This window comes from Sprattus sprattus (assembly GCF_963457725.1).
Source record: "Sprattus sprattus genome assembly, chromosome: 8".
Lineage (NCBI taxonomy): Eukaryota > Metazoa > Chordata > Actinopteri > Clupeiformes > Clupeidae > Sprattus > Sprattus sprattus.
This window is the reverse complement of record NC_137927.1, coordinates 11,050,733-11,078,081: the sequence shown is the minus strand read 5'-3', so window position 1 is coordinate 11,078,081 and position 27,349 is coordinate 11,050,733. Positions and strand designations below refer to the sequence as shown.

The following is a 27,349-nucleotide window of genomic DNA, read 5'->3' as shown; positions in this document are numbered from 1 at the left end:
TCAAATCCTATGAAAACAATTCCCATTTTTTATGGTTTCCTGTTCTCATTGTGGTCACTTGTTCACGGTGCCCTTGATAACGCCAAGTGTTGTAAGGTTAAGACAATACGACAATACCCTCCAAAAACAGTTTCCCCTCGAGCCCACTTCCCTTGCCATCTTTTTCCTTATAATCTCTAACAACTCCCCTCTCCCACTGGCTCCCTTACTCACTCTCTTCCTCTGTCCTCTGTCCTCTCTCTCTCTCTCTCTTTCTTTCTCTCTCTCTCTCTCGCACCCATCTATTCCTGTCAGACCCCCCCCTACCACTCAAGTCTTTCTCATCACTTTTTCTCATGCCATCTCTGACTCCCAACCTCTTGCTCTCTCCTTCTCCTTGCCTGTTCTTATCTGACCCAATCTGCCTTCCTCCCTGACCACAATAGCCTTTGACCCCCGCTCCCCACCCCTCTCCGGTCTATCTTGTCAGCACAGTGTCAGGAGCAAGCGAGTGTTACGTTTGGAATCCGCAGGGTGGGGGGCAGGGGGCGGGGGGGAGTGAGCTTGGTTGACCCCTCTGGTTGACCCCCTCCTCTAGACCCCAGTGGGGTTTAATCGTTCCTCTGCAGTACACATCATGTCCTTTCAGCAGTCTGAATGGACAGCCGAGCGTCCCAGCTCCCATCCCAACACACACACAGACACACACACACACACACACATATACACACACACACACACACACACGTATACACACACACACACACACATAGGGGTGCAACGGATCATCATTGATCCGTGATCCGTTCGGATCATCTATTTCGGTTCGGCACACGCATGATCCGCGGATTGATTTATGAAAAAATAAATGACCATGCTGACCAAACAAAACATGAATTTATTATGATTTTACACCCAGCGCCAAAAGCGGTACTAATGCGACGCAACGTTCCACACGGGTAAATTAAAACAGCGCACTGTAGTTTGCCATGTGTGGTGCTTGTTGGAGAGAGGAGCTACGATTTAAATGTTTAGCTCGCTCCCTATCATTAATGGATCGCTGGGTTTTAAACTTAAGCTGGTAGTCTGCCTGTGCCTGTAGTGGTAACCATAGTGATGATATACAACTGTCTACCAGCTGAGCTGGTGATTTTTCTGCCACATGAAGGCAGAGAAGATTTTTTTCAAGAACCATAAGATGGAAATATCCTATGCCTGTTGACTTTCCCAGATGTTATGTGAATACACAGACATCCCAAGTCTCCCTGAAGTTGGAGTCTCCCGCATATTGATAACGACTCCTTGATGCCCGCAAATTACTTAAATCTCCCGGAATCTAGAGCGAGCGAGCCAGACCGCGCACACGAGACAGACGTGATCCAAACTGCGTTAGCATCTGTGTAGCGCGCTCACGACAGAGAGGGAGAGGGACCTAGAGACTGTGCGTGTGTGAGGCAGTGTGCGTGTGTGCCTCAGGAGCATCCTGATTTACCTGTTTCGGTAAGTCAACAAATTAATTTTCAGTGTGGGCGGGCTTTTATCTCTTCTCCCGACCTAATTAATCAATAATGAAATTAATCAGTTCAGTGTATCTAGGAACAGGGCACAGGGAGAGTGCCCCCTCAAAAAGAAAATTTAAGACATTTTACAACAGACTATACAAAGGTGTACATACCCCTGTCTTATAAAAGTAAACCACAATTACAGTCTTGCACACTGTACTATCTGTAACAGTGATTTCAGCATTGCCCATGGTGGGTTAAATGACTGTAAAAGACTTGTTGTTCATTTTGTATGGCCCTACCTCTCTTGCACTTATTCTTATAATGTTAAGTTATACATGTTTATATGTTTTTAAAGTAATATAAGTTTATAATCTTTAAATATCATTTGTTGCGGGTTTTTTATGTGCCCCCCTGGTTAAACCCTGGCCCCTCCTTGGCCCCCCTAGTAAAAATGGTCTAGAACCGCCACTGACTGTGGCACAAGAAAGCCATACAACAGTGGAAACACATCGAGCATGGCCACGCATTTACAGCGACATCACCCCGGTGTTTCACTGACAGGAGTGAAACCGAAAGCGGCTCAACAACCGCTCATCACCGCGGCATTTAAGCAGCCCCTTCCTCCACATGTTTATTTGTCTGTTTATTTTTTTTTTTGCTGATCCGAAAAATTATCCGATCCGTGACTCTGATCCAAGGAACGATCCGAACCGTGAGTTTTTTGATTCGTTGCACCCCTACACACACACCTTCAGACTGTCCTGCCACAACACCACTCTACAGCAGTCATACACAGCTTTGAGCCCCTGAATGTAAGAAACCGAAAGAGACATTCCACTTTAGAAGATGGGTGTTAAAACCGGTTGGACTCCTCTGGGCTGGCTTTAGTGCCTAATGTGAGAGAGGGTGGATGAGGCCCACAAACACGCAGCGAATGCAGTCGCCAAAAAAACACTAATTGGTCCAGTCTGTGGCCCTGTGTTCTCCAATCGTTTTTATCGAAGGCTTTTCTTTGTATTCGCCTCGCAGGTGCATTTTCTTTCATCTCCTCCAGAGCCATACAGAAGAGAAGAGAGGTTCCTGTCACTTCTACTCCATGTCCTCCACAATACCTTTTCAGTTTGAAAAAAAAAAGCCTAGGAATGTGGAACATTGAAATTTACTGCAGGGTCTTTGCAGGCTAGGCCGAGAAGTGTTTTCTTGCGTTATTCTGCCGCCAGGGTTCATCCTAATAGAGCATGGGGAAATCCAACTTTCATTAAAGACAACGTCCTGAGTTTTGATCTTCCTCCTCGTATTCCTATCTTAATATGTAGAGCCAGTAGGGAAACAGCGGTGAAATGAAATGCAGTGTATGATATTGGGTCAGGTGAGATGGTTGAGTGGGCATATGGTGTTACTTTGTGAGTCTCCTCAGCAAGCTCAAGGTTTCCCAGAGAATTTAGCCTGTCCTTGCTTTTGTCCCCGTTCCCCAGTCCCCGCCCAGATCACCCCTCTCCCCTCACCATTGTTCTGAGGATCAAGTTCACAGGATGGGGGCAGGGGTTAGATTGCTTGGACAGGTAACCCAACCGCACCCGTTAATAAGGAGTGGAGGTTGAATAGGCCAAGGCCCCAGCCCTGACCGCGTGAATAGGGCTCTAGCGAGTGTGTGTGTGTGTGTGTGTGTGTGTGTGTGTGTGTGTGTGTGAAGGCGTGTGAATGAGGGGCTTGTCCAGTGTTCTTAGCCTTGAGAGTCTCTGCCCTTCCCCTCCCATTAAGTCTCAGATTCCACCTGTTCCCCGCCTGACAGATCCATATTTCAAAGTCACGTTGGCCAATGCTGATGTGTGAATATACACGTCCGCCTCCCGTCTTCCCAGGAGCGCACACACACACACACACACACACACACACACACACACACACCCCTACCTTTCATTCCTACCCCCTCATCACACACCCCCTCCAGCTGTTACCCTCCCTGCTCCCATGAAGACACAGCAAATAATGGTAGCTTTCAGAGGCGAACTCCGCTCTGAGCAGTCTGCATACAGAGACTTTCTTATATTCAGCTCAGATTGTCAGTGCTGCAAAATAGTCTTATCTGAGTTTTCATTTCAACCATGTCTTTTCAAAAACAAACCTATTGAGTCACTGAAGTTGTAGTATTTATTGTTCATCCATTATTTATTCATTCTGCACTGTGTGCAGTATAAAGCAGTCCGGAACAGTTTAGTGTAGGGCTGAACGATGAATTGCATTTGCGATATAATCGCGATATGATAAAAATGCGATTTTCTAACTGCGCGATTAAAACGTGGCCAAAAAATATATATATAAAAATGGTAAATTTTGCACACAGTATTTAAGAAGTGCATGCCTTGTGTTTATACTTACAATGACTTTGTTTAAATTACTTAAATGCACAGTGGCAAAGCCACCGATTTGTTGTTTCTGTAATGAGCAGTTAAATAAAAATGTAAAATGTGGGAAAGAATATTCTACACTAAATGTATCTACTATTGTGCTGGTCCTAATTAAAACAGTCATTATGTTTTGTTGGGGGAAAAAAGAGGATAACATTTTTAAAATCGCATATTAAATCGCAATCGCAATATTTGATTATTTTCCCAAATTGTCCAGCCCTAGTTTGGTGGAACTCTTGCAATAGTGATTTACATCAGGAAAAAAAACAAAACAAATGACTGTCCTTGGTCACCATGCAACAGAGCACTTTCACTTACAATGTGTAGCTCTTTTCAATCTCCATAAAATGAAAAGCAGTGAAGCAGTCATTTTTAAACTGTCTTTTAGTTCTCATCCTGGTCACTTGCCATTCTGTGAGGTGTCTCAGGTCTGTATGGAGGCTGGCTTAATATTTGATGTGGGTGCCTCGCACCTTGGTCAGGCAGGTTAAGGCGGTGAATCCCTAAGCTTTGGGCGGCCGCTCAGCGGGGGCAGCCCTCATGAGGCGGCAGGCGGGCGCTGGGCTCTCTGTTCTCACCGCCAGCCCTGAATATTTCACTCGCTCAGGATGCCCTTTGATGCCCGCCGTAATCCTCTGCTCTCCTCTGCAGCCTGAGCGGTCTTGGGAGGTGTGTGTGTGTGTGTGTGTGTGTCTGTGTGTCTGTGAGAGCGAGAGAGTTAGTGTCTGTGTGCATAGTATGTGAGAGAAGCTCTGTGTGGTGTGTGTAAGAGAGAAGTCAAGTGACTGTGAATAGTGTGTGTGTGTGTGTGTGTGTGTGTGCCTGTGAGAGCGAGAGCGAGAGAGTTGGTGTCTGTGTGTGTATTATGTGATAGAAACTGTGAGAAGGTGTGTGTGTGAGAGAGAAGTGGAGTGACTGTGTGCATTGAATGTGTGCATAGAGTGTGTGTGTGTGTGTGTGTGTGTGTGTGTGTGTGTCTATATGTCTATATGTAGTCTGCGAGAGGGAACGGGAAGGGAGAGACTGTGTGTGTGTACACATGAAAGAAAGCTGAGATAGGAAATGGAGGCTGTTTGGTGGCTGTTTTTGACTCTAAAAATACTACAGTCAGATCATGGTACACACATGATCTCACTAGCATATGTTTAAAGTAATCCCTCTGCCTGAACTCTGTCTCTCACTTACTCTGGTCTATTTCCCCTCTCTCTGCCATCTGTTTATCTCCACTACCTATGGCTGCAGTTCCAGCTGTGGAGCCCTCTAAACTGCTGGGGAGAGGGGGCTCTAAACTGGGACTAAGAGTAGTTCTTAGTGTTCATGGAGACCTTTGCCAGCAAGCTGTTGGCTCCATCAGAGGGTTTGAACTAGAACCTACAAGTATATTACATCAATGACTGGTACACTAGTCAATTATTTTGAGCTGATAAGTGTTTTCAGTGTAATGCGTTGTGAAACAGGTGCGGTTATGTGTTGGGAAAAAGTACGTTTGGTTTGGTGTCTGGCTGGTTGTGGTAGCTGGCTGGAGGCTGTATTGAAGCTGGCCTCCTGGACTTTCCTGTGTGTGTGTGTGTGTGTGTGTGTGTGTGAGCCAGTGGGGACAAACACCCAGAGCGTAAGATATCTCCCCCATCTCCACTCAGTGCATCAGTCAGCCAGCCCCGGTTATTAGAGCTGTGGCAGGTCAGCTAAGGGGGGAAACAACTCTCTCTTTCTCTCACCCTCACTCTCTCTTTCTCTCACCCTCACTCTCTCTTTCTCTCACCCTCACTCCCTCTTTCTCTCATCCTCACTCTCTCTTTCTCTCTCTCTCCCTCTCTCTCATTCTCTCTCTCTGTTGCTCTCACTCTTGCTCTCTCTCTCTCTCTCTCTCTCTCTCTCTTTCTCACCAACACATACACGCACTTTCTCTCCCACTTCTTTTTCTCTTCCTCCACCATCTCTCTCCCTGGTTCTCACCATTTTCATCCATCTCTCTCTCTTTTTCCATCCGTCCATCCATATCTTTCTCCCTTCCTCCATGTCGCCCTCTCTCCCTGCCCGCAGTGTTGGCCTTGGGGCTGAGCTGCAGTTTGTCAGGCCCCGGGGCAGGGTCACCGCTTGCCTCCCATTCACTGGGCAGTTAATAAAGTGGCCGGGGGCCTAGGCTCGGTCCTGACCCACAGCGTATCCATACACACTGGCTCGCTGGCTGGCTGTCAGATGCTGAGTCCCCAAGGGGGAAATAAAACTCCTATTAACATCCTCTTCCTTACTGGCCCTGACAGCTTGATCAATTAGGCCCCTCTTTAGGTGACCTCTGCGTTGCTGTGACAACGAGGTGAGGGCCGGAATGAATCGCTCTGTCGCAGCACTGTACCACGGAGGGCGGAGGGGGGCGGAGGGGGGCGGGGAGTGGGTTCCCACTTCACTGTGCCGACGAGACGCTTGCTCAGTTTTCTAATTTTCTCTTTCTTCAGCACTCTCTCCTCTTTTTTTCCCTCTTTTTTCTCCCTCTCTGTTTCTGAATTCCTCACTCAGTTATCATAGTTCTTTGTCCTTGGAGTCCTGTCTTTTTTCTGTCTCCTCTGCTTTTCATACTCTCTCATTTTCTCTAACCTTTTTCTCCCTGACCATCCTATCTAGTAGTGTGCCATGTCTCATGCTCTTCTATGCCAGATTCTTCACCCCTACCATTTTCTTCTGTCCGTTCCTCCATCTAGCGATAGAGGCTGTTCTTCTCGCTCTTTTAATAATGGGCTCTGGTGTGTATCCCCCCCTCTCTCTTTCTCTTTCTTTCTCTCTCTCTCTCTCTCTCTCTCGTTCTTTTTTCTCCTCTATCTGCAGTATCTGTCCTCTTTATCTCTGCTCTTGTCACATGGAGCAGGTGCTCTGTGCTGGTAATGTAAAGCACCCCATCCTGCAGGCTTGAGTTTCACCTCACTGAAATGTGTGATCTTATCATCCTGTGCCTAGCATGACGGAACACCAGGTATTTTTGTCATTTTCTGTGTGTCTGTGCCTGTGTGTGTGTGTGTGTGTGTCTGTAGAGGTCAGGTTCCTGAAACAGCACGCTCAGACCTCACTTTCAAAATCTGATTATATTGTCCTCACTACCAAAAGGGCATGGACCCGACAGAGAGCGAAAGAGAGAGAGACAGTGAGTGTGAGAGGGGGAACAAGGGGAAGAAGACGGATGGAGACAGTTTTAACACACAAGCCGTTTAACGAGACTAATCTGCACCAGAAGGCGTCGCTGGCCCTAACAAAACACAAACCTGCCGGTGAGAGTTCATCGGGGGCCGCAGCGTCGTGGAGGAGGCTGAACACTGACTGTTGACAAAACACGGCAGGCCAGAGCGCTGCGGGCCGTGGCCCGGCTAGGTGTAAATAGAGGTGTCGCGTCGGGTCGACAGAGGGTCAACGCGTCCGCTCCCACTGGGGTCAAGCCGTAATCACTTCAAGCCGACCTCCGCGCTCAGAACAAAGAGATCCCAGCCATATCTGTAAGCATTAGGAGAAGCTCAGGGAAAGCTACACCATATTGCTTTCAGTAACCTTAACCTTTTGAGAAATGGGAGTTCTCAAGAGTCCATGAACTCCAGGTGAATGTGGGTGTGTGGTTGGGCCGGTATCTTCCCCTCAGTGGACCAGAGCAGGCCAGCCCTGTTGCGGGGTGAAACAGCCGCACTGGACTGCTGTTGGGGTAAACAGGGCTTTAGTGGTGCTAAAGCGGGCTGATCTCACCGCCAGTCTTGGTGGAGACGTGTGGCAAATGCTGAGTTTCCATCAGACAGCGGCACTCTGGGGCTGCTGCAGGGCTTGACCCCTGTGTGTGTACGTGTGCGCGTGCATGAGTGTATGTGTGGAGTGTGAGGGCCTGACCTGACGTGTGTGTGTGTGTGTGTGTGTGTGTGTGTGTGTGTGTGTGTGTGTGTGTGTGTGCATGCACGCGCGCATGGAGTGTGAGGGCCTGACCTGACGTCTGTGTGAGTGTGTAATCTCCTGCTGTCTGACAGCTGCAGCTAATCCCAGTCACAGCCGTGCTGAGCTACCTGACCGACCCCGAGCACGGGAGCCCCTCTCCCCTGTCTCTCACAAGAACCAATGGCTGTTTCTGTCAGGAGCTTTTACATCAGTTCAGGAACCTTATTTTATAGATATTGTTTTTATAACATCAAGGTATTGTAGGCTTATGTATATGAATGCCTGTTATATTAGGCATGTCTCAAATAAAATGGTGTGTCAAGTTGTGCTATCGCACTCTCTTAGGCACTGGCTGCTTTTACATTCAAACATGTTTTTATTGGAACCAAATTTAAGTAGTGGCCTTGTGATTTTAGTTTTGTTTAGTTATGCTTAATCTCCAGGGCACTTTGACCTTGTTAACCATGAGAACAAACAGGAATCAAAGCACTTGAATTGTTGACACACAACACCAGCATATCGGGCATGAAGTGCCAGGTCAAGCACTGGGGGCTGTGCAGTATCTGCTGGGTGGGAGCTGTCTGCTTGGCACAGATAGTAGTGAGAGTCCACAGCATCCTCTCCCTCTTCCTCCCCTCCCCACTCTTAAGCCTTATTCACATATGAAGCCCATTAACCTATCAGGTAAAAACAACATGGGATAGATAGCACATTTTCATTCACACTCAGTCTTCCATAATGGTAAAGTCATGGGAGTCGAGTATTCCCACCTGACTCTATTTGACGGAATGCTATGGAGCTTGAAACGTGCAAACCTGCAAGGTCTCATGCTAGTTAACCTAGCTATGAACTATCCTAGTAATCTGTAGCTTATGCCTGGTGCACATCAGATGATTTTCAAATCTTTTTACACAGATTTAACAGATTTTTAATCGATTCCGACTCCACACGTCACTACAGTTGCATGCCCTTGTAAGGAGCTGTCAGGGTGTGTATATATGCAAATATAGGTGCACGAGAACGCGCATTCAATGTAAGAAACCTCATTCGGGGGAGCACAGCTGAGAGCACTTCGGCTGCGTAAGAATACATTTTCAGGCGTTCATGAATCTGGCGGAGATCTTTTTCTTACGTTGGTTTTCTGTAGTCTGTAAAAAAACATTTCAGAAGAAACTTCAGAAAATGTTCGAGAATGAGGCCCATTGTTATTTGTACACAGGTGGAGGGGAGAGTGAGACCTGTGATCATTAGAAATGTGGTAATTTGTATACACTCTGACCATCCAATGCCATGGATATGACGTTCCATATTCATATTTTTAGGCTCTGCTTCCCGTTCAGCTCACTCTCCTTAGCAATTGCAGGTTTTTGATCAATATGTCATTGCTGTTCCTTTCACACTACAGGATTTTAAGTCTTAACAATCGAACTTGTTTGTTACCGATCAAGTCAGTAACATTAAGATTGTGTCTGTAAACCCCTCACATTACAGGATCATTTGAGCCGGTGAAGGCTCTTGGGATTGTTGTGAGGAGTGAATCGGTCTCAAGATCTGTGCAAAAATCCTCAAGTGTGGGGCAAACACACAGTTGGTAGTTGCTAGGGTGTGTTAATAGTTCATGGAATTTTGTAATGTCTCTATGGTTGCAGATTTTGACATGAATTACATGACCCATAGTGTAAACGAATCACGAGCTTTAACCCTGGTGCTTGTTTCTGGGCTGAAGGCCAACAGTGTAAACGGAGCTATTAAGAACTAATTAGCTGCTAAGTTAAATGTATATATTTGGGGGCCAAGCAGTGAAGCTGCACATGCACCCTGAGGGTTTCTACCTTTTTTCTATTATAATTTACCAGACTATAAACCGCACCGTATAAACTGCATAACAGTATTTTATGTAATTTTATAAAACAAACCCGTCGTCAATGTTACATTGCCCTGTCACGTCAAACTGAATGCCATGTAGTTGTGGTGTTTGCTACTAGCCATTTAAAAGTTGAAGCCATTTAACATTATCACTCTGATCTTAACCACAACCATGTAATATGAACTTATGGTAATATGAAGTGAATATGAACTCAGTAATATTAACGATAATCTTCTGACAGGGCTCCAGTGGGTTGGTTGCCTAGTTGGTATGCTAGTGAACCGCTATGAGAATGCTAGAGTTCCTTTTGCATGACGTGATAGCTAGTTATCTAGCTAATGTTACAGTCTCCGCAAAACCCTAAGGATGCCTGTGCAGCTATAAGCACAAATTCATATCAGCATGAGTTAATATTAACGCACTCTAGCAGCTGCTAAGTTTGAAGATGGTTCCCTAAGTACGAGATAGCTAGGATAGTTAAAAAGCTACGATAGGTAGAAACCCTCTGGGTGCCTCTGTAGCTTCATATTTACTAAGTCACCAAGGAAAAGGCTTGGACTTTAACGTTTTTTTTCCCAATCCCAAACGACACCGCAACAGTTAAATTGTTATAATTAAATGCCTTTCAGTGTGAGTGAGAATAAGGTACTACTACCCCCTCCCCCCATCCTCTGTCCTCTCTGTCTCGCCACAAGCCCAGTTCTCTCACTAATGATCAAGATTACCCTGCGTCATTAAAAGGCGTGAAGCGAGAAGGTGCAGAGAGGTGTGTTGGTGCCTGTCTCCCTCTCTCTCTTTCACTGTGTGTGTGTGTGTGTGTGTGTGTGGACAGGGTTTTGAGGATGTGGTGAATATGCACTGCTCTAATTGAATATTGACATTCTGCATAGGAGGCTAAAGGGTTCTGTCAAACACATAACTCGCCGGCAAAGTGCTTCTTTTAACCCGCTCTGCCAGCAACTTCAAGCTATTTGCCGGAATCTGTCGCCATGGCAGCAAGGTCTGCTCCAATGTTTGTTTGTTTGTTTATTTCTTTCTTTATTTTCTCTCCTTACTAATTCCCCCTGCCCGGCACAGACAGCATTTTCTATAACTTTGGGACCCTGTGATGCGGTGTGGCCATTAAGTTCCTTGGCTGACACAAGGTGTGTGTTTAATGGCTGGTTAATAGGGTCGCTCTCCCCTGCCCTGCCCCGGCACAGCCCAGCCCGGCTACTACACAGTGCTTCCGCACGACACTGTCCAGATGGCTGGGGAGTCAGCCCCTTATCTAATCTGGCTCCGAGGCCGAGGGGCTGGGGGCGATTGCCAGTGAGCATCACACACACACACACACTCTCACAGTCCAGGCTGCACCACCAGAGCTGGATAATAAGACCTGTGTGTGTGCACGCAGACCCTTGGAGGAAACAAGCCTTCCTTTATGTGACGGGGATGTCATTAATCTTTATGGAGGTTAACAAATGCACTCGCATGGAAGGTATATTTCATACACAGACACCGACAATGGCGCCTTTGTACCAGACGGCCACAGCTCCCCATCCCCCTCACCTCCCCTCAGCTCGTACACCACTGCCGACGAATTCCAGCCGCATTGCACACTAGGGGTTGTGTTCTGTTTATTTTTCTCAGGTGTGTGTGTGCGCGCGTGTGTGTGTGTGTGTGTGTGTGTGTGTGTGTGTGTGTGTGTGTGTGTGTGTGTGTGTCTGCTCCTGTCTCGTGAGATCCTGGACGTGAGATTGCATATGAAAATTGTGTCTTGTGCCCCCCCCCCCCCCTTTCACTCACAACAGTCCTGCGTATTTACACAAATATTTTTGTCCAGATAGATTGGATGTAGTCCTTTTTCATTCCAATATTGCTGAAGGTTTTATTTTTTGTGAGGTCCAATACAATGGAATATCCATGTATAACAAATCGCTAGCGTAGGGCTCTTGATTTATGAACCCTTCCACAGATATAGACTAGAACCTTCTCTTTCTATTCCTCAAATGCTGGCGCCTGCACTGAATAATTTTCCCATACAGGGGATCACTGTAATTAACCAGTTATCAAAGGCCCCGGTCCAAGTATATTCCGTTTCTGTCCACCTATTGTACTGGTTGGATTTGTTTATTTATATATTTGTTTGTTTGGCCCGTAATTTTTTTTCTTCTTTCTCTCACTTCCTTCCCGAGGCTGATCGAAGGGCCTGCAGGAACCGTTTTATTTGTGTCAAAACTCACCTCCGCTCGGCACCGCTCGATACTTCATTCGTCGCTGTCGCCGTGGCAATTCCTCATTGTAACAAACCCTATTGATGTTTCTGAGCTTCGAATCCACCCCCTCCTCCGCCTCTTCCCTTCACACACACACACACACACACACACACACACACACACACACACACACACACACTCACAGAGGCACACACGCGCACACACACACACACACACACACACACACACACACACACACACACACACACACACACACACACACACACACACATTCTCAGTCAAGCCCGCTACAAAATACTGTGACTAAATGACTAAGAATAGCATCCCAGTGCCACCTCACCAGCCAACCAGCCATCTATTTCACATTCTGTCAGAGAGGCTGTGCTGCGTCTAGCTTCATCCACATGGCCTTAGGTCAGAGGCCAAAGTCCCTGAAGTCAGCATCTTTTGTAATTTTTACCATTGAACGGTCAAAGTGCTCATCATCCTCCCTCTCACACACTCACTCTCTCTCTCTCTCTCTCTCTCTCTCTCTCTCTGTCCCTCTCTCTCTCGCACGCGCGCTCTGTTTCTTCACCACTCCCTCCGTTCATTTACTATGCAGAAGCCCCTGCAGTTTCCCTCCAGCACAGGGCTTGTCGTTTCTCTTGGTGTGTCCCCCGTTGCCAGCAGGAGGGCTGCGGGGTTGTGTTGTTTCTGTTAAACTCCCCATCAGAGAAAAGCAGCAGTGTTAACCTGCAACTACCTGCAGTGCCTTCCCCTCCAGTCACATGTGAAGGATGGACTCTGTGGGGGGTAAAGGGAGGGAGGGAGGGAGGGAGAGAGAAGCTATCATTTTTAACAGGATGAGAACATCTTCTGTCAGCTGTCTATTCTGAGCGTGTGTGTGTGTGTGTGTGTGTTTTTTTTCTCCCTCAGGACCCCCTGGTTTAATGGCTGGGGCTTTAACCTACCGCGGGGACAGTCCCTGCTGGATAAATGGAACCTCATACCTGAGGGCATCGACATCCTCATGACCCACAACCCGCCCCTCGGTGAGTTTAACTAGACAGTCACATCCCACCATTAGCATAACTAATGAGGTATTGGCTCATGCAAATGTTGTGTGAATATAAATCACGTGTGGTCTAGTTTAGATGAGAGGGCTAGTTTATATTTTGGTTTGGCTTGAAGTCAAACAAACTTAGGAGTAAAGTATGTCTTCTCATTTTAAAACTCAAATATTGAATTTGAATTGAAAATAAATATAAATTGAATTTAATTGAAGTGTGAAAATTTCACAAAACCCACGTAAAAGTGTCATGATGTAATTGTATTATCAGTAATGTGCCTTTACTGAATGGCACATTTTACCCAACCCATTTGTCATGCTTGCCATGGTCTTGGCTATGGCATAAAGGCATTAGACATTCTTTTTCCTGTTTAAATCCCGTTTTTCCTATTATTGGACCTAAATATTGACTTTTCCTCGCTTCAGTAACACTTTTAAGGTCTTTAGTGTCAACCTCCTGCTCTCCACTGAAGTACTGAGATTAATCGTCCCTTTAGCAGCATTCGTGTTGTGCTGTTTTGTGGGCTCTGTGATGTTTTCTCTCTGGTTCGTGTGATTGCTTTTCTTTCTGCAGGTTGTTTTGCACTTTAAAAAAAAAATCTTGGATGTGAATCGAATGTGAACGTCATGTACTGAGCTGTTGATTTTCTAGGGGGAAGATTGATTTTCTAAAGGGTGACAGATTTTGATGTTTGTGTGTGTGTGTGTGTGTTTGTCTGTCTGTGCGTGTGCGGTTGTGCGTGTGTGTTTGCAGGGTTTCGGGACTGGGTTCCTAAAGAGCTCCAGAGGGTGGGTTGCGTGGAGCTGCTGAACACGGTGCAGAGGAGAGTCCGGCCCAAACTGCACGCCTTCGGGGGCATCCATGAAGGTAGAGCCTCCAGACTGCATCAGACACATCAGTCTCACACCATAGACAGTAGCCATGCGCTACCACTCCAGATTCTCCCGTTGGTTTAAATGCATCAGTAGCTTTGTTGTGATTGACGTGGAGCTGTGCTGTGAGGAGACATCAAGTTGGATCATTAGCAAAGTCACAACAGTTGCTGAAAATAATTGAAAAAGATCACTTACTTCAAAATATAATTGTGACAGTATAATATAATTGGGCAAGTATAAATATGTATCATTTAAATAAGACTGTTGGCTTATAGTTGAATGTGTAACATAAGCACTAAAAGTTGGATGTCATTAACTGAAACATGATTACAAGAATTTAAATGATAATGTGCCGCACTCTCCTGAGCGAGTTTAATGTAAATGAGAGCGTTGAGTACATGAGTGCAGGCTGGGAAAGGGAAGTGGGCACCCATGGGTAGGAGTGGAAAGTTTCAGTTGACACTCCGTCTTTTTTAATGTATCACACACACACAATGGACATGGCACGAGGGCAAGGGGTTAGTCATTTTATCTGCCCCTTATCTGTCCTCAGGGCTACAGTCTCTAGCGTATCTCTGCAGCAGATGTGGCCATGCCATTTGTCCTCCATCCCCCTAGATTTTTTTTTAATTAAACATGTTAAAGGAGAACGTAAAAAACGAGCTAGTTCCCAGCCTGAGGCTAATTAGAACCAAGTATTCTCAGAGACGCGGGGGCTTGCAGTGTTCCTAGTGTTTATCGTGTATGGAGGGGGGTTTTGTTTGTACAGCAGACTGGAGGTTTTTTTTTCTGAACATGGTACAGCAAATGGGCAGAGCCATGGCACCAGCTTTCTCTAGGAGAAGAGAATATTCCTGGAGCCGGTCCCCTCCCTGGCTATAAAGAGGCATTGTGGGAAAGGGAAACTGCTTTACATTTAGTTATGCAGCAGATGTTTTCACCCCAACCCCACTCGCACTATGGGGAAGTAAACGTTTTTAGATGGTATCAGCATTTTGGGCCTGTGCAGATCAGAACACATGGCCCTGTCATCAGAGGCGCTGTTCTTCACCAAATACAAGAGTACAAGAGTAGGAGCAAAGGTTCTTTTTTACTCATCATGTCGTCTCAGGTTTTTTTTCTTTTTTTGTGTGTGTGTTGGGTCGTGTGTTATATGTTAGATTCACTCATGTCAGTAGTAATTTTACACAGCTGCAAATCTGCTGAAAAACAGCTTTCATTCATATTTCCTGAGTGACATTCGCTTCATAGTTCCTGTGGTCTTATCATACTCAATCATTCCACATGATTATATTCTGTCATTGCTCTCTCCTGTTCCAGCTGCCCTACATGGCAGTTTCGTCTGTTTCGGTGACGTGTTGCCTATGCCACGTCTGCTACCAGCAGGCCTTGTCTTTAGCTCAATGTCACCCTCTCAATCAGAACACGTACCCCTCCTGGTGCTTTTCTCTCTGCATCCTTGTAACGTTGACCATCCATCCATCCTTTCCCCATCTCCCCAGGTTACGGCCTCATGACGGACGGCTACACAACCTTCGTCAACGCCTCCGTCTGCACGGTCAGCTTCCAGCCCACCAACCCCCCTATCGTGTTCGACCTGCCCAACCCGAGCAGCTCGTGAGGGGCTCGCCGGAGTCAAGGACACCCTCCGTTTCTTTTAGTTTTTTTAACAGTAATTCTTTTCTTGTGTTTTCTCTTTTCCAAAATATTAGTCTTTTTGTATACTGTCGTTGGAGGGTGGATAGTTTTGGGGAGTTATTGGGGATTGGGTCTCGGGGCAGGGGGGTGATATGGGAGAGGAGGAGAAGCTAAAATCTGAATCTGTAAGATAAAGAAGCATTGTGAATTTGTACAATTTGTTTGCTTTGCAACTTTTTTGCTGAATACATGAATAGTGGATGAAGTTTGTTTTGATTAAATATGTTATTTCTTTTTTTTTAAGGACAATTAAGCTTCCTTTTGGCTGACAGGGATACTGCCTTAAACTAGCTTTACATTTCCTAGCTAGAGCCCCCTTCTTTCTGCTAGCACAAAGAAAGCCTCGTATTTATTACCCGTGATTGATCCAAAAGGACTCGCATATAAGAGCAGTGAAGAACTCAAACGAATCTCACTCATCTGTGCTATAGTGTTTCACTCTGCAAATTTAATTGGACAAAAAAAATGTCTTAAAAAGTATAAATGTGTGTATGTGTGTATTCTGTAAATTCTCTACTAAAATGTTTGTTCTGAACGTCTCCTAACTGAGAGATGGTTTTTCATTTTGCTTGTAAGTGATATATATTATATATTATGTGCAAAATGCACAGGTGGTCTTTTCTGTTCTCATCAAAGTTTCCTCTAATGTTGATATAATGTAAGCCACCTCAATACCTGTCTGGCATTAATGCCGTTATGTAAGACAGAATCAGCTCTTGGAATATAAGGTATTGGCAATCTGAAAGATAATGTTCTTTTATATTATTTTCCTTTCTTTCTCTCTCTCTCTTTCGCTCTCTGTCTGTCTATCCATATATCTCTGCAAGCCTGCCTAAAAAAGGTTTAGTTGTCCATCGGTATGTTAAATATGATAGTTTTTGTGTTTTTATTCCTTTGGTTTCTAATTTTTGCACTGTGTGTAAATGCAATCTTGCTAGCACAAAAAAATGTTGCCAATAGTTTCAACTCCGCCATTGTAAATTGTCCCATGGCTCTCTTTAAGTTAGATTGTCTTGTTCAACATTGAAAGTTTAGAGCCGCTGTTTTTTTCCCTCTTCTTCTTCAAGGTCATTGTGATATATCTAGCTGCCTTTATATGCAAATAAAATTGCAAGATTTTTACTTATTTACAGTTTCATATAATTGTTTTATTGAACACCTCAACCTACATTTATAATCTAACATTTAGCTGGAACCTGTTATAACCTATATCCCACAACCATCTTCATTCTGTTTGACAGAGGTGACAATACCTAGCCTGACGATGTCATAATAATTCTAGTCAGAATATGAGTCTGATACTGCTCCATTGAGCTGTGATTATGGGGCGTGTTTCAACGAACTCTTCGCTCAATTGGATACCTAGAACCAATCAGAGCAACGTAGTATGACCATCTGATACATTAAACTTTTACCAGATCCCGTAGGAAGGACGGCAAAAACATATTTTAGATCGACAAATGCCTTAATCGCGTTTCTCTGTTGCTCTTTCAAAATGAATGCGCTGTCAATATTTCAGCGAGGCTAGCTAGCTACTATGTGTTTCAATGGATTTTTGGTCTAAGCGTTAGCAATAACCTAACAATAAATGTCTAGAGAGCTTCAGTTAAGACCTACAATACTCTACAACATTCATGTTGCACATACACAACTAACCGAGTCAATGTAGACATAAAAAAGTCGTGTAGATAGCTTAATTCACATAAAATATTTCCCCCTAACAGGCCCCGAGACGCCGCCATCTTGGTATGAGTTCGAATCTTCCGTTAATTCAACTTGAGCCATCTGTCCATCATCGTATAAAGCCCGCCCTGACAATTTGATTGGCTGTCATGTTTTCGACGGGAATTATTTCTCCCCAACGGAGCCGTGCCAGACCGAACTTCCAGCCCAAAACATTTTGTGGGCGGGGTTCGGTCTGGTATCCAGGCTAGACGATACCTATAATGCCTCTGAAATTGTAAAAACAAAAATGCAGAAAGGGGGGGGTATAATTTAGTTCAGTGTACCTTTATCCTTTCCATGTTCGCATATTTGACTACCTCCCAAGCCCCAAAATAAAAGACATCTCACTGGGCGCCCCTTCTCTCACACACACACATACACAGATATACACATTCAACCTCCTTCGCTAAGCTGAGACATCAAAGGCACCAAACCAATTAACTCTCACCCAAATGAGAGCAGAAAATATGGCTCCGAACCTGGCAGATTCTCTCTCCACATTATCATAATCCACACTAATCATATTAGCATAACCCCTCGAATCAATGTCAGCACAGCTACTTCTTCTCTCAAAAACATGCATGCAGAAGGGCGCACACTTGTGGGTGAGTGTGTGTGTGTATATCTGTACAGCATCATACCAGTTGGCCACAGAATAAAGAAAATGCAAACATTTTTAGCTGTAAGCAGTGACACAAACATAAATACGTTTGGCGTATCACAACCTCGGGGATGAAGGCGGGTTTTAAGAGGAGGCGGATCATTTTCCCCCAGATGTAGATCAGTCAATTTGTTGCAGAGGTTTCCCCGCTTGACAAAATATCATAGAGCTTTTTTGGACTGCACCCATTTTTGTCTAGGTGATGCGGAACGAGCCACCCGACGTCCCTGAACCCTCGAGCAACTGGTTCAGTGGATCACGTGTTGATGCTCCTATGCTGGCACTCAATCAAAGAGCTCCTCGCTCTCCCCACCCCTACTCACTCCCTATCACTCTGAAGCACCCACTGCAGTTCTTCCCAAACCTAATTTCACCAGACGGATGGAAAATGCTTCAGCACACACACTCACACACACACACACACACACACACACACACACACACACACTCGTGCGCGGACCCCCAGTTTGCCAGCCTGTGGAGTGAATTTATCTGTGTATTAATAAAAAGAGCCCGGACGCTTGAGTTAGTGACATGGTTCCCACTCTCCTCCATTTGTCTTTATTTCTCCCCCCCATCTCTGTCTCTCTGCCCCCCCCCCCCCCTCCATCTCTTTCTTCCTCTCCCTCGCCCTTCTCATTTCTGTCCCTGTCACCATCTCTCCCCATCTCCCTCCCTTTTTTTCCGATGCGTGGCACGCAGACAGGGAGGGGAGGTGAAGCGAAGCTGTCTGTCTGTCTGCGAAACCACTCCTCTTGCAGCACAGTGCAGTTGTGTTGGGGGGGGGGGGGGGGGGGGGGGGCTTTATTGCTGTTCCAGATTGCAAAGTCTATTAATTACCCCTGCTCTGACACCAGCAGGCATTAATAGGTGCTCTTGACAGGGACGGCTATTACCCTCCAGTGCCCTGACAGCTGCTATTGATATTGGATATTTGTCAACTTAGCCTTCGCCTGGCTGTGATGGATGCCACATGGTTCGCTGTGAAGGCTAATACCCTCCGTCACCACCGGCTGTGTGTGTGTGTCTGAGTGTGTGAGTGTGTGTCGGTCTGTATGTGTAGCGTTTAAATATGCAGATGGTGTGTTTGTGCTACAAATGTGCATGTGTACCATGGCGTGGTGGGGAGGATGAGAGCCTGTGCGTGCATACCTAGACTGGTGACTGTGTGTGTGTGCGCGCATGTGTGTGTGTGTGTGTGTGTGTGTGTGTGAGAGAGAGTGTGAGTGTCTGTGTGAGGCTTAGTCTGGTGCCAGCAGCTCAGTGTGGAGTGTTTATGCGGTCTTAATTGCACCCAGCGTCAGTATTATTGTAATCTGGAGTTCATTTGGCCCCAGTTGAGTCGCAATGAAATAATGGAGGGAGGTGGTGCCAGGGAGAAAGTGTTGCTCTTTGCTTTCCATCTTCTCATCATTCCCATATGTTAGAAATTATACCTCTTTATTAGCTGTATTATTTTATTACTTCAATTAAGATTAAGGGATTATCCGAGAGCAGTTTGGAAAAGGGAGCAGAAAAAGCATTGTACTGTGATGTTAAAGCGCTCTTCAAACTTTCAAACCAGTGTTTTCTTTTTCTTTCATCAGTACAGTCCATGACCCCACAGCTTTTCAGAAGCAACAGTTTCTCCACTCATCATTTCATCATTTGGATTCAGTATATACCCCCTTGAAATGTTCTGTTTTTCTTTTGAGCATTAGGGTTAGATGGGACTAATTCAATTGTGTTTTGGAAGAAGACGGCCATCTGGTTTTGAGTCACCCGACGTTTAGCCAGACATCTGAAAATGACGTCAAAAATACTACAAAATAATGCAAACTCTGTCTTTTGAAATCAAATGATATTATTATGCTGTAATTTGCTCTTACTCAGATTAGTTTATGGCATTCTTAATAAGGTACACACATGGCTTTTACAAATTAGGCTTTCAATATGAGATATTATTATAAGGCAACGATAGTACGAGCGTTCTGATTGTCTAATACATGGTAATGCCTCCTGCGTATCGCCCACTCAGGAGCCTCAATGGGCGATACGGAATTGCGTATTGCCCTGACGAAAACTTTTTGTGAGAAGACTTGAGAGGCAGCCACATCGCCGACTTTTGATTTTGCAAAGGAGAGAAAAATGGCATATAATAAACAACATACTAACCTTGACCGTTTTAATATTTCCCGGCATGACCTCACTCTTGGTTAGGAAGGAGTTAGTATTATGCCAGTACATAAACATGATTAGAGCTGGTAACCTCCATCCCACAAATGTTTGCAGGACTGAGGGGCACTGATAGGATACATCTATCAACAGTTGATGCCACACCCCTTCATAGATCAGGTCCCTTTTAAATATCAAATTTTATAAAGTATATAATATCATATAATACTAAAGGTAGAACATGAATTCAATATGGAATGCAAGCTGTCAGACTGATCTTTCCAATCCATTCTTTCATGACCATAATTGTATATCTGGATCTGCCAGGTGAGAACCTACCCGTTCAGTACCAGAATATTCAGTTATACATTAACCTTCTCTCGACTTGACTCAACTAAGTGTGGCATGCCACACACAACTCTCTCCCTAACCCTTACTGGGTCAGAACTCTATTGTGTGGATCATCAATCCCTCACTTCTTATCATCAACACCCTTCACGTTCTCTGTGAAAACATTAGTTTCTAGATCTTATCTAGAACTTTCAAAGCCCAACCAAACCCTTTATCTGATCACTCTCTCTTCCTCTCCACGTCTCTTTTATAGACTTCACACCTTTAAAAGAAACAGAAAATCCATCTTAACTTCAGGAGGAAATGTTTAACGAGTTGCAGTTCTCTCACCCCTTGACCTTTTCTTTCATGGCTCTTGTGTGTTTCCTACTCATATCTGACTGCCTTTAAACCTGACATCGATATTCTCTGCGTGATTATTAGCAGGAGGTTGAATGTAACTTTCAGTTGCTCTATGAAACTCAAACACTTCCTCCAGCGGCTGTCTTTTACGCTTGATTCAAATCAATTCCCTTTCAGAGTTAAGTATTCGTATTCACCTTTCAAATTTCAATGTCACTTTTTGTTCGTATTTCTTTGATTGATATCTTTTCTCTCAATAGCTTAGGCATTTTTGTCACATTTTCACAATTCTTTCTTACCAATCACCATTCGTTTTTGCTCTACTTTACTGTACATGCTTGCCCAGGCTTGTTGACACATCTGGCTGGGTTTCTGTGAGAAACAGTTAAGACGGAGGAGCTTCAAATCTACACGTGGACCTGACCGTGAAGCTCCAGCACACCGGGGCAGTAGCCCAGAGCATTAGAGGCCTCAGCAGCTTTATCAGCATTTTGACACTTACTGCTTGAACTCTTCCCACCTGCTTCTTTTTTTACAAGCACAATCAATGGCAGAGAGAGGAAGCAGCACTGCTGTCCGCGGGGCCAGTGCTCCTCAAGAGGGAGAAGAGGCAGGATGGACACCGCTTTGTGTTTGGGTTCACTGGAGGGAGGAAGATCGTGATGACAGCCCGCCGCTCTCCCGCGGCGGTTGTCTCATGGTCGTGTAGAGGTCGCCCTGAGGTCGGCGAGAGGGGCCAACGGGTGCATGTCTCAGCAGCCCCCTGCTCATGAATCCAAACATGGGTTGGCCTCTCAAACATGCGCACACACTTAAATGCACACATGCAGGGACACAGGTCACACACGCACACACACACAAACACACACACACACACACACACACACACACACACACACACACACAACTTCACATACAAAAGGCTGCGTGCCTGAGTTATTGACATCTCCATCTCTCTTATTTTCCATCTTTCTTTCTTTCCCCTGTTCACTCTCGTCAGACAAGGAAAAGCTGTACACATAACCAACTAAAGGAAGACCACAGGATTTTTAGGAATAAAAAATGGGGGTTTCACCCCGAGCCATTGTTTTGAAGCGTGTGTTTTCCCCTCTGTTGGCTCTATCCTAGCGCATAGCCAACCATCCTCCTTGAAGTAACATGCATAGGAATCAACACCACCCACACATTCTCTCCAACATGCACACATGTCATTTTCAATGTCTTAGTTTAAACTTAAGGTATAATTAGAGCCTTGATTATGTCTTTGAAACAGGACTGACAAGCATTACTTGAATTTGGCCTCATTCACTCTAAATTAGTTTTCACAAACTTGTTTCCCCCCCCCCACTGATCAGTTTATTTCAAGTTGATCACAAAGGTTATGAGGTTGTACACTTTGTAATTATTCTATTTCGCTGCCTGGTTATCGCTGTCATGTGCAGGCTGTGTGCTAAACACTTTCCCCCTCAAGTGACAATTAAGAACATGGGTGAAGAATGGCTTCTGATGACTTCCTGAATGTAACAATCACACAGTATCTGCAATAGAGAATGACTAAAGATTGACACTCTGAAGTGTCAAATGATGATTTACACGCAATTAACATTGTCAAAGATGATTCTAATCATAGGTTACATCAGTGATGCATTTGCAATACATTCTGAAAATCACAAACAAATGTACTTCAGATCATCAGATTCCTTATCAGACTCATCGCTAAATAAAATTAGTACTAGCAAATGCACACACATTTACCCAAAAAGTTTTATACTTAAACTTTATATTGTTTAATTAGTATAGGTGGACTAACATGTACCCTGGTCTCAGATATATTCAAATCAATACAATGTTTACATTCACAAATAAGCTATATATCTTCACTAAAGATATTTTTTGCAGAAAAAATATTGTTTCTTTTAGAATACAAGTAGACATAAGGGGCGAGTTCATTGGGACCCTATTCATGGGAAGGTGTAAGTGATGGTACGGCCTACTGTCAAATTCAATACTGGATTTTTTCCCCCCAATGTATTATTCAGTTGGTCTAAGCATGAACATTCATGACGTGAAAGTAAAGGATCCACAGGTGTTAGTCAGTATGCCAACAACTTTTTCAGCTCACCCGCTGTTAGCGTCCATCAGACACAAAATCATCTGTGGGATTCATTATTATGTTAGGCTCCTGAACAGGGGATTGGGAATGGGTCGCTTGTTCAGTCGCAACAGCTTGTCCAATTTGCATCAAATAAATCAAAGTAAAGTCTGCAAATTTAGTGCAGTTCCTGTCTGTGTTGACAATTGCTGCGGCAGATAATGTAGCGATTTTCCCCCCGTCTTGTGAATTATGGCAGTATATGGCGCCGGAGGCCCAATCCACTCTCTAGACTCAACAGCTGTACTTTCAGAACAACATTAGAATCGTTGGTGCATCAGCTGCATAGACTTCCGCAACAATATACTTACCATGACAAGATGTGCTATCATCAATCTGTAGGTTACGCCTTATTGTGCCAGTTTCAGTTATTTCATATTGACATGAAAATTGGGCACGGTGTCTGACTTGTTTTGTGCAGGCCAAATCTTCAGAAGAGAGATCATTTACAATTGGTTTTCATTTGATAAAAAAAGAAGATTAATATGCTATGTAGGCTCAGGCTACAGTAAAACATTGATCAGCAAGGGCATTGGCCCTTGGAGTTTTTGCAGAGGTTTATGAGATGCCAATACATTTATCTTAGAAGCCTGTAAGTAGAATTGCATTCAGATACAAGCAATATTCAGAAAACATAGCATTTCTTAATTTCAGTGCTCAGAATAAGGTCTATCTAACAGTGGATCATGTGAGTACCTATAACATTTGGAAAACAATTTACACAACCTTATCTTTCACACTGATAGAGACCTCGAAATAAACAAATGTGTACAAGTATGAAATGTTAACAGTAAAACGCTAACGTTTTAATTAATAAATCACATTAGGTCATGTTTTGTGTCAATAGTTGTAATTATGACAATGTTCCATTCAAGATGAGAGGTGACAATGCTATCAGAAGAGCTCAGTTACGACATGGTGATAAGGTTTTAATTGCCTCCGAATGCTCAGTCTCTTGCTGACCTTGTGGTGTCTTACCATTAGGAACCATGAAAGGTTACTGCACACGCTGAGTCCTACCGCTCTGTGTGCACCTGTCTGTTCCGCGTTCCAGCCAGACAGCTCGCACTCCCTCCCCTCTCCTACCTCTCCCTCTCATTCTGCCCTGTCTTTGTTGACAGGTTGAAGGTTGATTCGTTTAATTAGCTGTAATTTATTTTCGCCGTGGTAGCGGATAGGTATGGAGGCCTCCTTTAATTGAATGACCTTCTCTGTAATTACAGTCATTGTGAACGTGTAGGGACAGCATACTGACTATCTTCTCGTTTCTCTTCTCAGTTTTTTTTAAGTCTTTCGCGTCCCTCTTTATAGAGAGTTTGAGCGCCTTTTTTGCGGTGCCTGTTTGTAGCTCCACCTGAGCTCATGAATATATTCAGCTATACGAAGCAACAACCTGACGTCTCCTGGCACTTTCCTTCCGTGGATGCGACGGGCCCCTTTGAGTTCTCCCTCTCTCGGCGATTCCTGTCTCTCTGGAGGAATGGATTTCTAGTTTATAGGCGCTCGAATGGCAGCAGTTAAACACTGCCACAATGGTGGTGTGTCATTCTGTTTCGTAGTCATTTTATGTCTATTCTTTCGCATGGTATGTGGAGGCTGGTGGTGGTGGTGGTGCCGCAGCATTAGAAGTCAGTTATCTGTCAGGAGAACGGTGGGGGTGTTCTGGGTGGCAGAGTGGGTGGGGGAGGTGATTGTAATCTCCCTGCAGATGGATGTCACGTTCTCTTTGTTCTCCGACTAATTAAATCATTGCTAATCACATTGTGCCTGATGAAGCGTGGAGGGAGAGAGGAGGAGGGCTCAGGGCTGACAGGGAAGGAGCCAAGTGTTACCTGTACTTCCCACCGATAGATCAAGTCCCCCCTCACAACCACCAATCAGGAGGCAGTGTGATTAGTCTGTTGGTGTCTCACTGAATAGTTTACAGATTTGTGTTTATGTCACGTTAGGGAAATTGATTCAAAATCTACAACTGAGATTATTACGTCCGCCAGGGAGGTACGGTTTCGGTTCGTTTGGTTTGTCTGTCAGCAGGATTACAAAAAACGTAGTGGCCGATTTTCACGAAACTTGGTGGAGGGATGTAGCATGGGCCAAAGAAGAACCCGTTACATTTGGTGCGGATCCGAATCACGTTCCGGATTCAGTTTTTTTTTTTTTTTTTCACTTTTGTTAGCATTACAAGATCATGCATTTGGCTTCGGAAGAGGTCTTCGCTCTCTGAGTGCCTTTCTAATTTTAGTTGTTAACCTTATATTTACATTTTCTTAAAACCATCTGATGGTCATTGTTTTAAATGTATCATACCAGTAGGCCTACTTGAGCAGTGTTATTTTATGACAACCCTCCGGCCAAAAATGGCCTTTTATTTAGGGCAAAGACTGAACCCTTTGGTGTCTGTGAATGGCAACCCATCTCATCGCTGGGTGGAAAGAAGGAGGATGAGAGTAGGCGTGAATCTCTCTCACAAACGCCAGTGCTGTGTGGCAGCCCCCATAATCCTGTTGGTTTTGGCTCTCTCTCTCTTCTCACTCTCTCTCTCTCTCTATGTCTCTGTCTCTGTCTGTCTCTCGGGGCCTGCGAGTCCACATGTGGAGCATGCAGCACATGCAGACACTCTCCGTGTCCTAGCCTCACTCGCTCGGACTCCCCCGCCCCCAACCCAGCAGCCTCTCTCCCGTTCCAGCGGATCACCGTAATCAGAGTGAGACTCCGAGAGACAGCGGTGTACATAAAATCGCCTGATCCGGAGTGAGAGAGGGAGAAGGAGGGAAAGGGAGAGAGAGAAGGAGAAAGAGAGAGGCAGGGGGGCTTGATGAAATATGTACCCACATAAACTTAGAGGGCGCATCAGAAATGCTCAAGCTGTTCTGCGACATGCCAGGGAAGAAAAAAAAAAGCGACAGGCGTGGGTTGATCTCAAAGCAGTAATCCGCAGTCTGGGGGCTGAGGCAGACAAAGGCTACACGACGCCACCACCCTCACAGTCTTCAGTGAGAAAGACTAAAACATGGATTATCAGACACCTTGGGGTATGGAGTGTGGATGTGTCACACTTAAAGGTGGAGACAGCTTTTTCTCGGCACTCCACCGAAGTAAGAGCAACATTTAGAGGGTGCGACATGGTGGCTTGGAAGACTTTAAGTCAAACTTGACAAGCCCCCTCTAACCACAAATATGCTTTGAGTGTGCGCAGCTCTGGGTAGCACTGTCAATCTCTCACAGGTTAAAGCATGGCTAGGTCAAACTTAGACTACAGTATCTCTAACATAATATCAGTATGTATCAACCCAGTTTATGACAGCGGAGGTAGTTTGCTCCCTGTAAACACTGAAGAAATGCTAATCCTCAGGTTTGGCCAGTCATTTCTGCGTCTGCTCTGTCTGTCCCTCTTGAATGGGTAGTGGAATTTTTTGGGTGAAGTAGGCTTGTCTCTCCAGCTGTTGCCATCCACCTGTTCCTCACGTTAACATCAGGGGGCAAGGTTAAGCAGCAGGATAGCCGGGCACAGCATGAGACAGACTCATGTTTCAATTTGGATGCCAGATACAGCGAAAATGAAGGTGCTGCAAATGTGTCTAATGTTGCAGTCACATTACAAATCTCATGTGAAAAAAAAAAAAAACATTTCAGAAGAATGTAATCATAATATCAAAGCCTTGTTCTTTATCAGTACACCCAGTGAACCTCATGATGCCAAGTCAGGAATTGGTGGAAATTCATAAATATTCACAAATATTCTCATCTTTTGCCTATTCATTAGGAATAATGCAGTAAGCATAGCAACACGACTCCAATAGTGACAGAAGGTATTTGTAGCAGGTGTTTTGCATGCAGAGATTACAGGTATGGCTATTTCTTGAACTTCAGAGCACAAAAAATAAAGCCTTTTGTCAAAGCATGCAAATCCTTCTTCGTACCTTATCCATGCTTTTGAAAGTGAATGGCAACAGCCTTGAGTAGCTATACGAGCGAATAAGTATCGCTCAGTTATTTGTATTCCCTCATAGGCGCAAAAGCCTACACCATGGAGTGTGAAGAGACTGGGAACTGTTGTTTGAGTTTTCTCTGTGAGGTATTTGCATCTGCATCCGTGGTCTTCATATTTTATTTCTGAATAACTGCCTGATGGATGGACTCTGGAGCACCAAATTTGTCTGCCCCTAGACCAGATGAAATGGCATCTGACAGCCCTGTGAAGCTCAGTGGCTATCTCCATCTGGATCTTGGCAGTCAACACAGCTTTACCCCCAGAGTCTCTGCTCCTGTGGGACCCTTCATACGGACTGCTTGGGTCTCTGCAGTGGCCTGTGAAAAGATCCACATAGGACAACAATGGTAAGTGTCTGCCTGTGCTCTTTGCCTGTCTGAAAACCAAACACACACACACACACACACACACACACACACACATGCATTTACTCTTATTCATGGACACATATACAAAGAAAGGCTGGC

General features: G+C 44.9%; 1 protein-coding gene across 2 annotated transcripts in view; it reads left to right on the top strand.

The window, feature by feature from the left end:
* The window catches only part of mpped2a (metallophosphoesterase domain containing 2a), a 50,059-nt gene extending 34,462 nt beyond the window's left edge, over positions 1-15,597 (top strand). For both annotated transcript variants that reach the window (XM_080843072.1, XM_080843073.1), the window contains 3 exons: positions 12,800-12,915; positions 13,687-13,800; positions 15,311-15,597. In XM_080843072.1, the coding sequence (XP_080699198.1) occupies positions 12,800-12,915; positions 13,687-13,800; positions 15,311-15,429 (349 nt within the window). In that variant the 3' untranslated portion in view covers positions 15,430-15,597. The remainder of the gene's footprint in view (positions 1-12,799; positions 12,916-13,686; positions 13,801-15,310) is intronic.
* The last annotated feature ends 11,752 nt before the right edge of the window (positions 15,598-27,349 follow it).